General features: G+C 42.9%; 1 protein-coding gene across 3 annotated transcripts in view; it reads right to left on the minus strand.

Annotated features, from left to right (window-relative positions):
• avl9 (AVL9 homolog (S. cerevisiase)) overlaps nt 1-14,821 on the minus strand; it is a 274,023-nt gene that overhangs the window by 12,375 nt on the left and 246,827 nt on the right. For all 3 annotated transcript variants that reach the window (XM_059985379.1, XM_059985385.1, XM_059985374.1), the window contains one exon: nt 4,437-4,525. In XM_059985379.1, coding sequence (XP_059841362.1) covers nt 4,437-4,525 — 89 coding nt within the window. The remainder of the gene's footprint in view (nt 1-4,436; nt 4,526-14,821) is intronic.

Genomic DNA, 14,821 nt, shown 5'->3' on the forward strand with positions numbered 1-14,821 from the left:
AGGAAGGTTTTTCACTCAGAGAGTGGTTGGTGTGTGGAATGCACTGCCTGAGTCAGTGGTGGAGGCAGATACGCTAGTGAAATTTAAGAGACTACTAGACAGGTATACGGAGGAATTTAAGATGGAGAATTATATGGGGGGGGGGGGCAGGTTTTAAGGGTCAGCACAACATTGTGGGCCGAATGGCCTGTACTGTGCTATGTTGTTCTTTGTTTATTCCCACTCGCTTCCTCCTACCAATCAACCAATGCACTAACCATGCCAAAAAAATTCCTGTAATACCATGAGCTCTTAACTTGGCAAGCAGCCTCATGTATGGCACTTTGTCAAAGGCCTTCTGAAATTCCGAATATACAACATCCACTACATCCCCTTTATCTAACCTACTTGTATTCTCCGCAAAGAATTCCAACAAATGCATCAAGCAAGATTTTCCCTCATAAACCATGCTGATTTTGTCCTATCTTGTCCTGTGTCATCAAGTACTCCATAACGTCATCCTTGACAATTGGCTCCAACATCTCAGACACTGGTCTATAATTTCCTTTCTGCTGCCTTCCTGCTTTCTTAAAGAGAAGAGTGACATTTGCAATTTTTCAGTCCTCTGGCACCATGCCAGAGTCCCATGATTTCTGAAAGATCATTGCTAATGCAACCTCTTTCAGCTTTTTGAGCACCTGCTCCCTTGTAATAGTAACTGCACTCACTTCTCTTCCCTTGCACCCTTCAACATCTGGCACACTGTTGGTGTCTTCCACAGTGAAGTCCATCTGCCACTTCTCAGCCCAGCTCTGCATCCTATTGATGTCCTGCTGTAATCTCTGACAACCCTCTAGACTATCCACAATACCCCCAACCTTTGTGATTCTTGAAAGATCATGACCAATACACCTGTTATCTCCACAGCCGCCTCTCTCAGGACTCTGGAATAGAGTCCATCTGGCCCAGGTGACTTATCCACCTTTAGACCTTTGAGTTTGACTCACACTTTTTCCCTTTGTAATAAGCAGTGGCACTCATTTCTGCTTCCTGACACTCACGGATCTTTGGCATACTTAGGGTTTTCCATTAAGTTAATCTGCCATTTCTTTGTCCTCCATTACTACCACACCAGCATTTTTCCAGTGGTCCAATATAAATTCTTACCTCTCTTTTAGTCTTTAGATTACTGAAGAAACTTCTGGTATTCTGCTTTATATTATTGGCTAGTCTGCCCTCACATTTCAATTTTTCTCTTCTTACGAGCTTTTTAGTTGTCTTTTGTTGGAATTTAAAAGCTTCCCAATTATCCAACTTCCCACTCACCTTTGCTACTTTATATGCCCTTTCCTTGGCTTTTATATAGTCATTAATGTCCTTTGTCAGCCACTTATATCTTGTGCTACATGAATACAGCCATACCATCGCCAATGCCTTCCTGCCTGTCCTTATGATACAAAATATATCCTTTGTTGTTAAAGCTCCCAACTATGGCCTTCTTTCAGCCACGACTCAGTGATGCCCACAATGTCATACTGACCAATCTCCAATTGTGCCAAAAGTTCCTCCACCTTCTTCCAAATGCTAAGCACATTTAAATACAACACATTTAGTCTTGCATTCTTTGCCCTTTGACTTTTGCCTTTGTGGTACAAATTTAACTCTTCACTCTGTCTGCATTTGTACCCAATCATTGGCTTGTCCTTCCTTATATTCATGTTACATCCATCATCTACTTGTAAACCTGTTGGCTCATCCTCAGCTGTATCATCTTGGTTCCCATCCCACTGCAATATTATTTTAAACCACTCCCAACAGCTCCAGTAAATCTGTACACAAGAATATTGGTCCCCCTCGAATTCAAGGGCAATCTGTCCTTTTTGTATAAGTAGGTCCCACCTGCACCAGAAGAGGTGCCAATTGTCCAGAAATCTGAATCCCTGCACCCCTGCTCCAATTCTTCAGACACATCTCTTAAGTAATAAAAAATAATTCCATCTGCCACCACTCCACCCAATTTTCCCAGAGCTGAAATGGCTAACACGAGGTGGGATAATTTTAAAGTGCTGGGAAGTAGTTACAAGGGGGAAGTCAGAGTTAAGTGGTAGGAGCGTGGAATGCATTGCCAGCGAAGGTGTTAGAGGTAGATACAATCGGATGTTTTAAGAGACTCTTAGATAGATATATGGAGCTTAGAAAAATAGAGGGCTATGCAGTATTGAAATTATAGGCCGCATCTAGACTAGGTTCACGGTCAGCACAATATTGTGGACCGAAGGGTCTGTAATATAAAGATTTCTATGTTTCCAATCGATTTTGACTATAAGACATAGGACCATCTGATCCAATGAATCTGCTCTGCCATTCAATCGTGGCTGATCCTTTTTTTTTTATCTCCTCAACCCCAGTCACCGGCCTTCTCTCCATAACTTTTGATGTCATGCCCAATCAACAACCTATCAATCTCTGCCTTAAGTACACTCAATGGCCTGGCCTCCATGGCTGCATGTGGCAACAAATTCCATAAATTCACCACCCTTTGGCTAAAGAAATTACTCTGCATCCCTGGTTTGAAAGGACACCCCTCTATCCTGAGTCTGTGCCCTCTGGTCCTAGGCTCTCCTACCATGGGAAACATCCTTTCCACCTCTACTCAGTCTAGGCCTTTCAACATTCATAAAGTTTCAATGAGATCCTTCCTCATCCTTCTGAATTCCAGCGAGTACAGACCTAGAGTCATCAAACATTCTTTGTATGATAACCCTTTCATTCCTGGAATCATCCTTGTTAACCTCCTCTGGACCCTCTCCAATGCCAGCACGTATTTTCTAAGATGAAGGGCTCAAAACTGTTCACAATATTCAAAGTGAGGCCTCACCAGTGCCTTAAAAAGCCTCAGCATCACATCTTTGCTCTTGTATTCTAGACCTCTTGAAATGAATGTTAACATGGCATTTGCCTTCCTCATCACTAACTCAACCTGCAAGTTAACCTTCAGGGTGTCCTTCACAAGGACTCAAGTCCCTCTGTATTTCAGATTTGTGAATTTTATCCATTTAGAAAACAGTCAGTACATTTATTTCTACTACCAAAGTGCATGACCATGCATTTTCCAAAATTATATGTCATTTGCCACTTCCTTGCCCATTCTCCTAATCTGTCTGTTCTTCTGCATCCTACCTGTTTCCTCAGCACTACCTGCCCCTCCACCAATCTTTGTATCATCTGCAAACTTGGCACCAGAGTCATCTATTCCATCATCTTAATAATTTATATACAGCATAAAAAGAAGTGGTCCCAACACCAAACCCAACCAGAAAAGGATCCTCTTATTCCCACATGCTGTCTCCTACCAATCAGCCAATACTCTAACCATGTTAGTAACTTTCCAGTAATACCATGGGCTCTTAACTTGGTAAGCAGCCTCATGTGTGGCACTTTGTCAAAGATCTTCTGGAAGTCCAAATATACAACATCCACCACATCCCCTTTATCTATCTTTCTTGTAATCTCCTCAAAGAATTCACAGAAACATAGAAAAAACCTGCAGCATAATACAGCCCCTTTGGCCCAGAATGCTATGCCAAACAAATACTTACTTTAGAAATTACCTCCAGTTACCCATAGCCCTCTGTTTTTCTAAGCTCCATGTACCTGTCCAGGAGTCTCTTAAAAGACCCTATCGTATTCACCTCCACCACCATCGTCAGCAGCCCATTCCATGCACTCACCACTCTGTATGAAAAACTTACTCCTAACATCTCCTCTGTACCTTCTTCCAAGCACCTTAAAAATGTGTCCTCTCATTTTTGCAATTCCAACAAATTCATCAGGCAAGATTTTCCCTGAAGGAAACCATGCTAACTTTATACTATTTTCTCCTCTGTCACCAAGTACTCCATCAGTTCATCCTTAACAATTGACTCCAACATCTTCCCAACCACTGAGATTTATATCCATCTGTATCCTTTAACAACTTTCCTCACTTCACTTTAACATTTTTTCTTTTGTTAGCAAGCTTGCTAACCCACCTAGCTTTGTTGTCATCTAAATCATTATGTATGTAACAAAAAGCAGCAGACCCTGCAGTACACCTCCAGTGACAAAGTCACCACCTTTTGGCCATTAACACTTCCCTCCTATTACAAAGCAAATCGTGGGCAGTCATGTTGGATGTTATTTTTGACTTTGATAGCTATTATCTGAGCATTTGAAATGTCAATAAAGTGATTCAAACAGCAAGTCTGAGGAAAATAGGCATGGCCTGATAGGTAACAATATATTGAAATACTGCAAATGGAAGAGTATTGGGTATAGAACTGGTAAGGGTAACTGGGGTTAATGGTGGGTTGATGATAGTTCTTCCAAAAAGGACAAGTGGGACTGTAACTGAGAAACTACCCAATTTCACAGCGAGGTATGATGTAATCATGGTAAGTGAAGGTTTGTGCACTTACTGACTGCCTTTCCTGTCTGCATCACACTGCGACTCGTGGAAATCATTGCATTTCCCAGCTTCTTCCCACGTTCACTGTTCTGCACAGAACTAAAGCAAACAAAAATTCAATGAGTTATTTTCTTCAGCAAGTGATTAAACATATGCTTTGATTTAAGGTTGTTGCAGTTTGCTTGGCGAGAGAAGCATTTAACTGCATTCCAAAAAGTAATTTATTCCTCAGTTAGCAAGTATCAATTAGTGGGCTATGAAAGGGTATGAAGGTTTGAGTAACAATTATCCAGAATATATTAATGATCCGCATAAGGGAACTGCATACACTCAACGGCACTTCAGTAGGTACACAAGTGGAACTCAGTGTGTTCTTCTGCTGTTGTTTGACGTATTGTGTGTTCAGAGATCCTCTTCAGCATACCAATGTCGTAATGTGCTGTTATTTGAGTTACTGTCACCTTCCTGTCAGCTTGAACCAGTTTGGCCATTCTCTAACCTCTCATTAACAAGGCATTTTCACTCACAGAACTGCTACTCACCAGATGTTTTCTGTTTCTCGTACCAACCTCTATATAAGACCATAAGATATAGGAACAGAATTAGGCGATTAGCTCCATTGTGTCTGCTCCGCCAGATCATTAAGGCTAATTCAATTTTCCCTCTTAGCCCCAACTCCTGCTTTCTCCCAGTATCCCTTCATTAATCAAGAATCTATCAACCTCTGCTTTAAATATACATAAAGACTTGGGCTCCACGATTTCCTGTGGCTGTGTACTCTGGTCCTAGACTCCCCCACATCGGAAACATCCTCTCCACATCTACTCTAACAAGACCTTTCAACATTTGTTACGTTTCATTGAGGTCAACCTCATTCTTCTGAATACCAGTGAGTACAGGCCAAGAGCTGTCAAAAAATCTTCACAATACAAGCATTTCAATTATTTTCGAGAAACTCCTTTGAACCTTCTCCAATATTAGAACATCCTTTCATAGATAAGGGGCCCCAAACTTCTCACAATACTCCAAGTGAGGCCTCACAAGTGCTTTATAAAGTCTCAACGTGACAAACCTGCTTTTATATACCAGCCCTCTTGAAACAAATGCTAACATTGCATATGCCTTCCTCACCACTGAATAGACTCGCAAACTAATCTTTACAGAATCCTTCACAAGGCCTCCCAAGTCCCTCCCCTCTTCAGATTTTTTAATTTTCTCTCCACTGAGAAAATAATCTACCTTTTTATGTCTTCTACCGAAGTGCATGACCATACATTTCTCCTCATCACTGTATTCCATCTGCCACTTTGCCCTTTCTCTTAATCCATTTTAAATCCTTCTAAAAGCCTCTCTACTTCCTTAAAACTATCTGTCCCTCCAGCTGTTTTCATTTCATCTGCCAATTTGGCCAGAAAACCATCAACTCCCATCATTGGCATATTGGCGTAAAAAGAATTGGTCCCAACACAGACCCAAGGAACAACACTAGTCAGCAGCAGCCAACCAGAAAAGGCTTCCATTATTTCCACTCTTTCCCTCCTGCCAATCAGCCACTGTTTTATCCATGCTAGTAACTTTCCTGTAATACCATGGGCTCTTAACTTGTTAAGCAGCCTTGTATGACACTTAGTCAAAGGCCTTCTGAAAATCCAGATCCACAACATCCACCAATTCTCTTTTGTCTATCCTGCTTGTTACTTCTTCAAGGAATTCCAATAGATTCGTCAGGCAAGATTTTCTCTTGAGGAATCCATACTGATTACAGCCTATTTTGTCATGTACCTCCAAGTACCCCAAAACCACATCCAGATCAGAGTAGAAAAGCCAGTAGTGGGTTGCTACAGTAAAAAAGAGCTTTGACCAGTGACCAATTGGCATTTGGGATTGATTAGCAAGAGCAAATTAAAGGCAGGCAGGGGTAAGTGCAAGGGTTGTCGTCACAGCAGACAGAGTCAGAGTGGTGATCTTCAGGCTTTAGTTCTTCAAGGCTTCCACAAAGACAAACCTCAAGTCAGAGAAAGAAGAGCTCAAGGTTTTCCACTTCCCTTCTTTGTATCTGCTCAGCTAGGTATAAGACTATAAAAGATATGAGTGGAATTAGGCCATTCAGCCCATTCCATCATGGCTGACTCCAGATCTCACTCAACCCCATACACCTGCCTTTTTGCCAAATCCTTTGATGCCCTGACCTATCACGAAACTATCAATTCCCCCTTAAATACACCCACGGACTTGGCCTTCACTGCAGTCTGCGGCAGAGCCATCCACAGATTTACTACTCTCTGGATATAAACAATTCCTCCTCACATCTGTTCTAAAGAGTCACCCTTTAACTTTGAGGCTGTGCCCTCTAGGTCTGGATACTCCCACAAGAGGAAACATCCTCTCCACATTCAATCCATCGAATCCTTTCAACATTTGGTAGGTTTAAGGCCATAAGATATAGAAGCAGAAGTAGGTCATTCGGCTCACAGAGTCTGCTCCACCATTCAATCATGGCTGATCCAATTCTTCCAGTCATCCTAACGCCACTGCCTTCTCCCCATACCCTTTGATGCCCTGGGTAATCTCTGCCTTAAATGCACCCAATGACTTGGCCTCCTCAGAAGCTCGTGGCAACAAATTCCACAGATTTACCACTCTCTGATTAAAGTAATTTCCCCAAATCTCTGTTCTAAATGGACGTCCTTCAATCCTGAAGTCGTGCCCTCTAGTTGTAGACTCCCCTCCCACGGGAAATCCCTAAGCCATATTTAATCTGTTCAGGCCTTTTAACAGTTGGAATGCACAAAGAAGAGCAAAAAACAATACAGAATAGTACAGGCCATTTGGCCCACAATGTTGTGCCGACCCTTAAACCCTGCCCCCACATATAACCCTCCACCTTAAATTCCTCCATATACCTGTCTAGTAGTCTCTTAAATTTCACGAGTGTACCTGTCTCCACCACTGACTCAGGCAGGGCATTCCACACACCAACCGCTCTCTGAGGGAAAAACCTTCCTCTAATATCCCCCTTGAACTTTCCTCCCCTTACTTTAAAGCCATGTCCTCTTGTATTGAGCAGTGATGCCCTGGGGAAGAGGCACTGCCTGTCCACTCTATCTATTCCTCTTAATATCTTGTATACCTCTATCATGTCTCCTCTCATCCCCCTTCTCTCCAGACAGTAAAGCCCCAGCTCCCTTAATCTCTGATCATAATGCATACTCTCTAAACCAGGCAGCATCCTGGTAAATCTTCTCTGTACCCTTTCCAATGCTTCCACATCCTTCCAAAAGTAAGGCAACCAGAACTGGACACAGTAGTCGAAGTGTGGCCTAACCAGAGTTTTATAGAGCTGTATCATTACCCCGCGATTCTTAAACTCTATCCCTCGACTTATGAAAGCTTACATTCCATAAGCTTTCTTAACTAATCTATCTACCCGTGAGGCAACTTTCAGGAATCTGTGGACACATACCCCCAGATCCCTCTGCTCCTCCACACTCCCAAGAATCCTGCCATTTATTTTGTACTCTGCCTTGGTGTTTGTCCTTCCAAAGTGTACCACCTCACACTTCTCCCGGTTGATTTCCATCTGCCACTTCTCAGCAGACTTCTACATCCTATCAATGTCTCTCTGCAATCTTCGACAATCCTCAACACTATCCACAACACCACCAGCCTTTGTGTCGTCTGCAAAGTTGCCAAACCACCCTTCTAACAACCATATAACAATTACAGCATGGAAACAGGCCATCTCGGTCCTTCTAGTCCATGCCGAACGCTCACTCTCACTTAGTCCCACCAATCTGCACTCAGCCCATAACCCTCCATTCCTTTCCTGTCCATATATCTATCCAATTTTACTTTAACTGACAATACCGAACCATTATCTACTGGAAGCTCGGTCCACACAGCTACCACTCTCTGAGTAAAGAAATTCCCCCTTGTTTTATCCTTAAACTTTTGCCCCCTAACTCTCAATTCATGTCCTCTTGTTTGAATCTTCCCTACTGTCAATGGAAAATGCCTATCCACGTCAACTCTATCACCCTCATAATTTTAAATACCTCTATCAAGACCCCCCTCAACCTTCTACGCTCCGAAGGATAAAGACCTAACTTGTTCAACCTTTCTCTGTAACTTAGGTGCTGAAACCCAGGTAACGTTCTAGTAAATCTTCTCTGTACTCTCTCTATTTTGTTGACATCTTTCCTATAATTCAGTGACCAGAACTGTACACAATACTCCAAATTTGGCCTTAACAATGCCTTGTATAATTTTAACATTACATCCCAACTCCTATACTCAATGCTCTGATTTACAAAGGCCAGCATACCAAAAGCTTTCTTCACCACTCTATCCTCATGAGATTCCACCTTCAGGGAACTATGCACCATTATTCCTAGATCACTCTGTTCTACTGCATTCTTCAATGCCCTACCATTTACCATGTATGTCCTATTTGGATTAGTCCTACCAAAATGTAGCACCTGATACTTATCAGCCTTAAACTCCATCTGCCATCGATCAGCCGACTCTTCTAACTGGCCTAAATCTCTCTGCAAGCTTTGAAAACCTACTTCATTATCCACAATGCCACCTACCTTAGAATCATCTGCATACTTACTAATCCAATTTACCACCCCATCATCCAGATCATTAATGTTTATGACAAACAACATTGGACCCAGTACAGATCCCTGAGGCACACCACTAGTCACCGGCCTCCAACCTGACAAACAGTTATACAGCACTACTCTCTGGCATCTCCCATCCAGCCACTGTTGAATCCGTTTTACTACTTCAATATTAATACCTAACGATTGAACCTTCCTAACTAACCTTCCGTATGGATTCTTGTCAAAGGCCTTACTGAAGTCCATATAGACAACATCCACTGCTTTATCCTCATCAACTTTCCTCGTAACCTCTTCAAAAATTTCAGTAAGATTTGTCAAACATGACCTTCCACGCACAAATCCGTGCTGACTATATCTAATCAGACCCTGTCTATCCAGATAATTATATATACCATCTCTAAGAATACTTTCCATTAATTTACCCACCACTGACGTCAAATTGACAGGCCTATAATTGCTAGGTTTACTCTTAGAACCCTTTTTAAACAATGGAACCACATGAGCATTATGCCAATCCTCCGGCACCATCCCCATTTCTAATGACATTTGAAATATTTCTATCAGAGCCTCCGCTATTTCTACACCAACTTCCCTCAAGGTCTTAGGGAATATCCTGCCAGGACCCAGAGATTTGTCCACTTTTATATTCCTTAAAAGTGCCAGTACTTCCTCCCCTTCAGTTGTCATAGTTTCCATAACTTCCCTACTTCCTACCTGTGGCCATCAAACTTTACAACTCCTCCCTCAGAGTATCAGACACCCTGAGCCAATAGGCTGGTCCTGGACTTATTTCCACTTGGCATGATTAACCTATTATTATTTAATTATTTATCGTTTTATATTGCTATATTTCTTCACTATTCTTGGTTGGTGTGGCTGTAAGGAAACCCAATTTCCCCTCCAGATCAATAAAGTATGTCTGTCTGGCTGTACTTGTTTCCCTTGCCTTACACAATTCAATATCCTTCTCCTTAGTGAATACCGAAGAAAAGAAATTGTTGAAAATCTCCCCCATCTCTTTAGGCTCCACACATAGCTGTCCTCTCTGCTTCTCTAAGGGACCAAGTTTATCCCTCACTATCCTTTTGCTATTAATATAACTGTAGAAACCCTTCGGATTTATTTTCACCTTACTTGCCGAAGCAACCTCATATCTTCTTTTAGCTTTTCTAATTTCTTTCTTAAGATTTTTCTTACATTCTTTATATTCCTCGAGCACCTCATTTATTCCATGCTGTCTATATTTATTATAAATCTCCCTCTTTTTCCAAATAATAACAACAGGGTTATGAATAACCAGGAATAATAACTGGGTTGTCATGGTGGGAGATTTTAATTTCCCAAATATCGATTGGCATCTCCCAAGAGCAAGCATTTAGATGGGGTGGAGTTTGTTAGGTGTGTTTAGGAAGGTTTCTGGACACAATATGTAGATAAGTCTACAAGAGGAGAGGCTGTTCTTGATCTGGTTATTAGGAAAGGAACCTGGTCAGGTGTCAGGTGTCTCAGTGAGAGAGCACTTCAGAGATAGTTATCACAATTCTATTTCCTTTACAATACCACTGGAGAGGGATAGGAACAGACAAGTTATGAAAGCGTTTAATTGGAGTAAGGGGAAATATGAAGCTATCAGGCAGGAACTTGGAAGCATTAATTTGGAACAGATATTCTCAGGTAAATGTATGGCAGAAATCTCATAAACGTTCAGGGGGTATTTGCTTGGAGTTCTGCATAAGTACGCTCCAATGAGACAGGTGAAGGATGGTAAGGTACAGGAACCTTATTGTATGCAGTTTTGGTCACCGAATTACAGGAAGGATATTAATAAGGTTGAAAGAGTGCATGGAAGGTTTACAAGGATGTTGCCGGGACTTGAGAAACTGAGTTACTGAGAAAGGTTGACCAGGTTAGGACCTTATTCCCTAGAGCGTAGAAGAATGAGGGGAGACTTGATAGAGGTATATAAAATTATGATAGGTATAGATAAGAGTGAATGCAAGCAGGCTTTTTCCACTGAGGCTAGGGGAGAAAAAAACAGAGGACATGGGTTAAGGGTGAAGGGGGAAAAGTTTAAAGGGAACATTAGAGGGGGCTTCTTCACACAGAGTGGTGGGAGTGTGGAATGAGCTGCCAGATGAAGTGGTAAATACGAGCTCACTTTAAACATTTAAGAAAAACTTGGACAAGTAAATGGATGAGAAATGTATGGAGGACTTTGGGCCAGGTGCAGGTCAGTGTGACTAGGCAGAAAAATGGTTCGGCACAGCCAAGAAGGGCCAAAAGGTCTGTTTCTGTGCTGTAACGTTCTACGGTTCTGTGTTCTATGGTTCTAAACCATGGTGTACAAAGGGTGTTGAAAATCTAATCAAGAAGAAAAGAAAAACTTCTGAAAGGTTCAAAAAACTAGATAATGACAGAGATCTAGAAGATTACAAAGCTAGCAGGAAGGAGCTTACGAATGAAAGTAGGAGAGCCAGAAGGGGCCATGAGAAGGCCTTGGCGAGCAGGATTAAGGAAAACCCCAAGCCATTCTATAGGTATGTGAAGAGCAAGAGGATAAGACAAAGGAACACATACCAGTCAGAGGAATCAGAAATGGACAGTGTGAGTCGTTTCAAGTTCCTGGGTTAAGATCTTTGAGGATCTAACCTGGTTCCAACATAACAATGCAGTTATAAAGAAGGCAACACAGCAGCTATTCTTCATTTGGAGTCTGAAGAAGATTTAGTATGTCAACAAATACATCCAAAAACTTCTATAGATGTACTGTGGAGATCATTCTGACTGGCTGTATCACTGTTTGGTATGATGGGGGGGCTACTGAACAGGACTGAAAGAAACTGCAGAGGGTTGTAGATTTAGTCGGTTCCATCTTGGGTACAAGCCTACTAAGTACCCACGACATCTTCAAGGAGAGGCGTCTCAGAAAAGCAGCGTCCATTATTAAGGACCTCTAGCACCCAGGGCATGCCCTTTTCTCACTGTTACCATCAGGAAGGAAGTACAGAAGCCTGAAGGCACACACTCAGTGATTCAGGAACAGCTTCTTCCCCTCTGACAGACAAACAGACATACTTTATTGATTACAGTTGCACCAACCAAGAATAGTGTAGGAATATAGCAATATAAAACCATAAATAATTAATTAATGCCAAGTGGAAATAAGTCCACTACCAGCCTATTGACTCAGGGTGTCTGACACTCCGAGGGAGGAGTTGTAAAGTTTGATGGCCACAGGGAGGAATGACTTCCTATGACGCTCAGTGTTGCATCTCGGTGGAATGAGTCTCTGGCTGAATGTACTCCTGTGCCTAACCAGTACATTATGGAGTGGATGGAAGACATTGTCCAAGATGACATGCAACTTGGACAGCATCCTCTTTTTAGACACCACAGTCTGAGTGTCCAGTTCCACCCCCACAGCATCACTGGCCTTATGAATGAGTTTGTTGATTCTGTTGGTGTCTGTTACCCTCAGCCTGCTGCTCCAGCACACAACAGCAAACATGATAGCACTGGTCACCACAGAGTCGTAGAACATCCTCAGCATCGTCCGGCAGATGTTAAAGGACCTCAGTCTCCTCAGAAAGTAGATACGGCTCTGACCCTTCTTGTAGACAGCCTCAGTGTTCTTTGACCAGTTCAGTTTATTGTCAATTCATATCCCCAGGTATTTGTAATCCTCCACTATGTCCACACTGACCCCTTGGATGGAAACAGGGGTCACTTAGCCCTCCTCAGGTCCACCACCAGCTCCTTAGTCTTTTTCACATTAAGCTGCAGATGATTCTGCTCACACCATGTGACAAAGTTTCCCACCGTAGCCCTGTACTCAGCCTCATCTCCCTCACTGATGCAGCCAACTATGGCAGAGTCATCAGAAAACTTCTGAAGATGGCAAGACTCTGTGCAGTAGTTGAAGTCCGAAGTGTAGATGGTGAAGAGAAAGGCAGACAGGACAGTCCCCTGTGGAGCCCCAGTGCTGCTGACCACTCTGTTTGACACACAGTGTTGCAAGTGCACATATTGTGGTCTGCCAGTCAGGTAATCAATAATCCATGACACCAGGGAAGCATCCACCTGCATCACTGTCAGCTTCTCACCCAGCAGAGCAGGGCGGATGGTGTTGGACGCACTGAAGAAGTAAAAAAACACAACCCTCACAGTGCTCACCAGCTTGTCCAGGTGGGCGTAGACACGGTACAGCAGGTAGACGACAGCACCCTCAACTCCTAGTCGGGGCTGGTAGGCGAACTGCCATAGAAACATAGAAAACCTGCAGCACAATACAGGCCCTTCAGCCCACAAAGTTTTGCCGAACATGTCTCTATCTTAGAAATTAGGCTTACCTGTAAGTCCTCTATTTTACTAAGCTCCATGTATCTATCTAAAAGTTTCTTAAAGGACCCTATCATATCCGCCTCCAGCACCATTGTCAGCAGCCCATTCCACGCACTCACCACTCTGAGTACAAAATTTACCCCTAACATCTCCTCTGTACCTACTCCCAGGCACCTTAAACCTGTGTCCTCTTGTGGCAATCATTTCAGCTCTGGGAAAAAGCCTCTGACTATCCACGCGATCAATGCATCTCATCATCTTATACACCTCTATCAGGTCACCTCTCATCCTCCTTCACTCCAAAGAAAAAAGGCCAAGTTCACTCAACCTATTCTCAGGCATGCTCCCCAATCCAGGCAACATCCTTGTAAATCTTCTCTGCACCCTTTCTATAGCTTCCACATCCTTCCTGTAGTTAAGTGACCAGAACTGAGCACAGTACTCCAAGTGGGGTCTGACCAGGGTCCTATATACCTGCAACATTCCCTCACCGCTCCTAAATTCAATTCCGTAATTGATGAAGGCCAATACACCATACGGCTTCCTAACCACATAGTCAACCTGCGCAGCTGCTTTGAGCATCCTATGGACTCAGACCCCAAGATCCCTCTGATCTTCCACACTGCCAAGAGTTTTACCATTAACACTTATTCTGCCATCATATTTGACCTACCGAAATAAACCACTTCACACTTATCTGGGTTGAACTCCATCTGCCACTTCTCAGCCCAGTTTTGCATCCTATCAATGCCCTGCTGTAACCTCCGGCAGCCCTCCACACTATCCAGAACACCTCCAACCTGAGTGTCATCAGCAAACTTACTAACCCATCCCTCCACTTCCTCATCCAGGTAATTTATAAAAATCACGAAGAGTAAGGGTCCCAGAACAGATCCCTGAGGCACCTCCACTGGTGACCGACCTCCATGCAGAATATGACCCGTCTACAACCACTCTTTGCCTTCTGTGGGCAAGCCAGTTCTGGATCCACACTGCAATGTCCCCTTGGATCCCATGCCTCCTTACTTTCTCAATAAGCCTTGTATGGGGTACCTTATCAAATGCCTTGCTGAAATCCATATACACTACATCTACTGCTCTTCCTTCATCAATGTGTTTAGTCACATCCTCAAAAAATTCAATCAGGCTCATAGGGCATGACCTACTTTTGACAAAGCCATGCTCACTACTCCTAGTCATATTATATCTCTACAAATGTATGTAAATCCTACCTCTCAGGATCTTCATCATCCTCCCTCGCCTCCCACAGTAGACTGGGGTACATCTCATCTGATCCCGGATGAGATGTACCAACTTGATGCTTTCTAAAAGCTCCAGCACATCCTCTTAATATGTACATGTTCAAGCTTTTCAGTCCACTGCAAGTCATCACCAAGATCCTTTTCCGTACTGAATACTGAAGTAA

This window comes from Hypanus sabinus, chromosome 1 (assembly GCF_030144855.1).
Source record: "Hypanus sabinus isolate sHypSab1 chromosome 1, sHypSab1.hap1, whole genome shotgun sequence".
Taxonomy (NCBI): domain Eukaryota; kingdom Metazoa; phylum Chordata; class Chondrichthyes; order Myliobatiformes; family Dasyatidae; genus Hypanus; species Hypanus sabinus.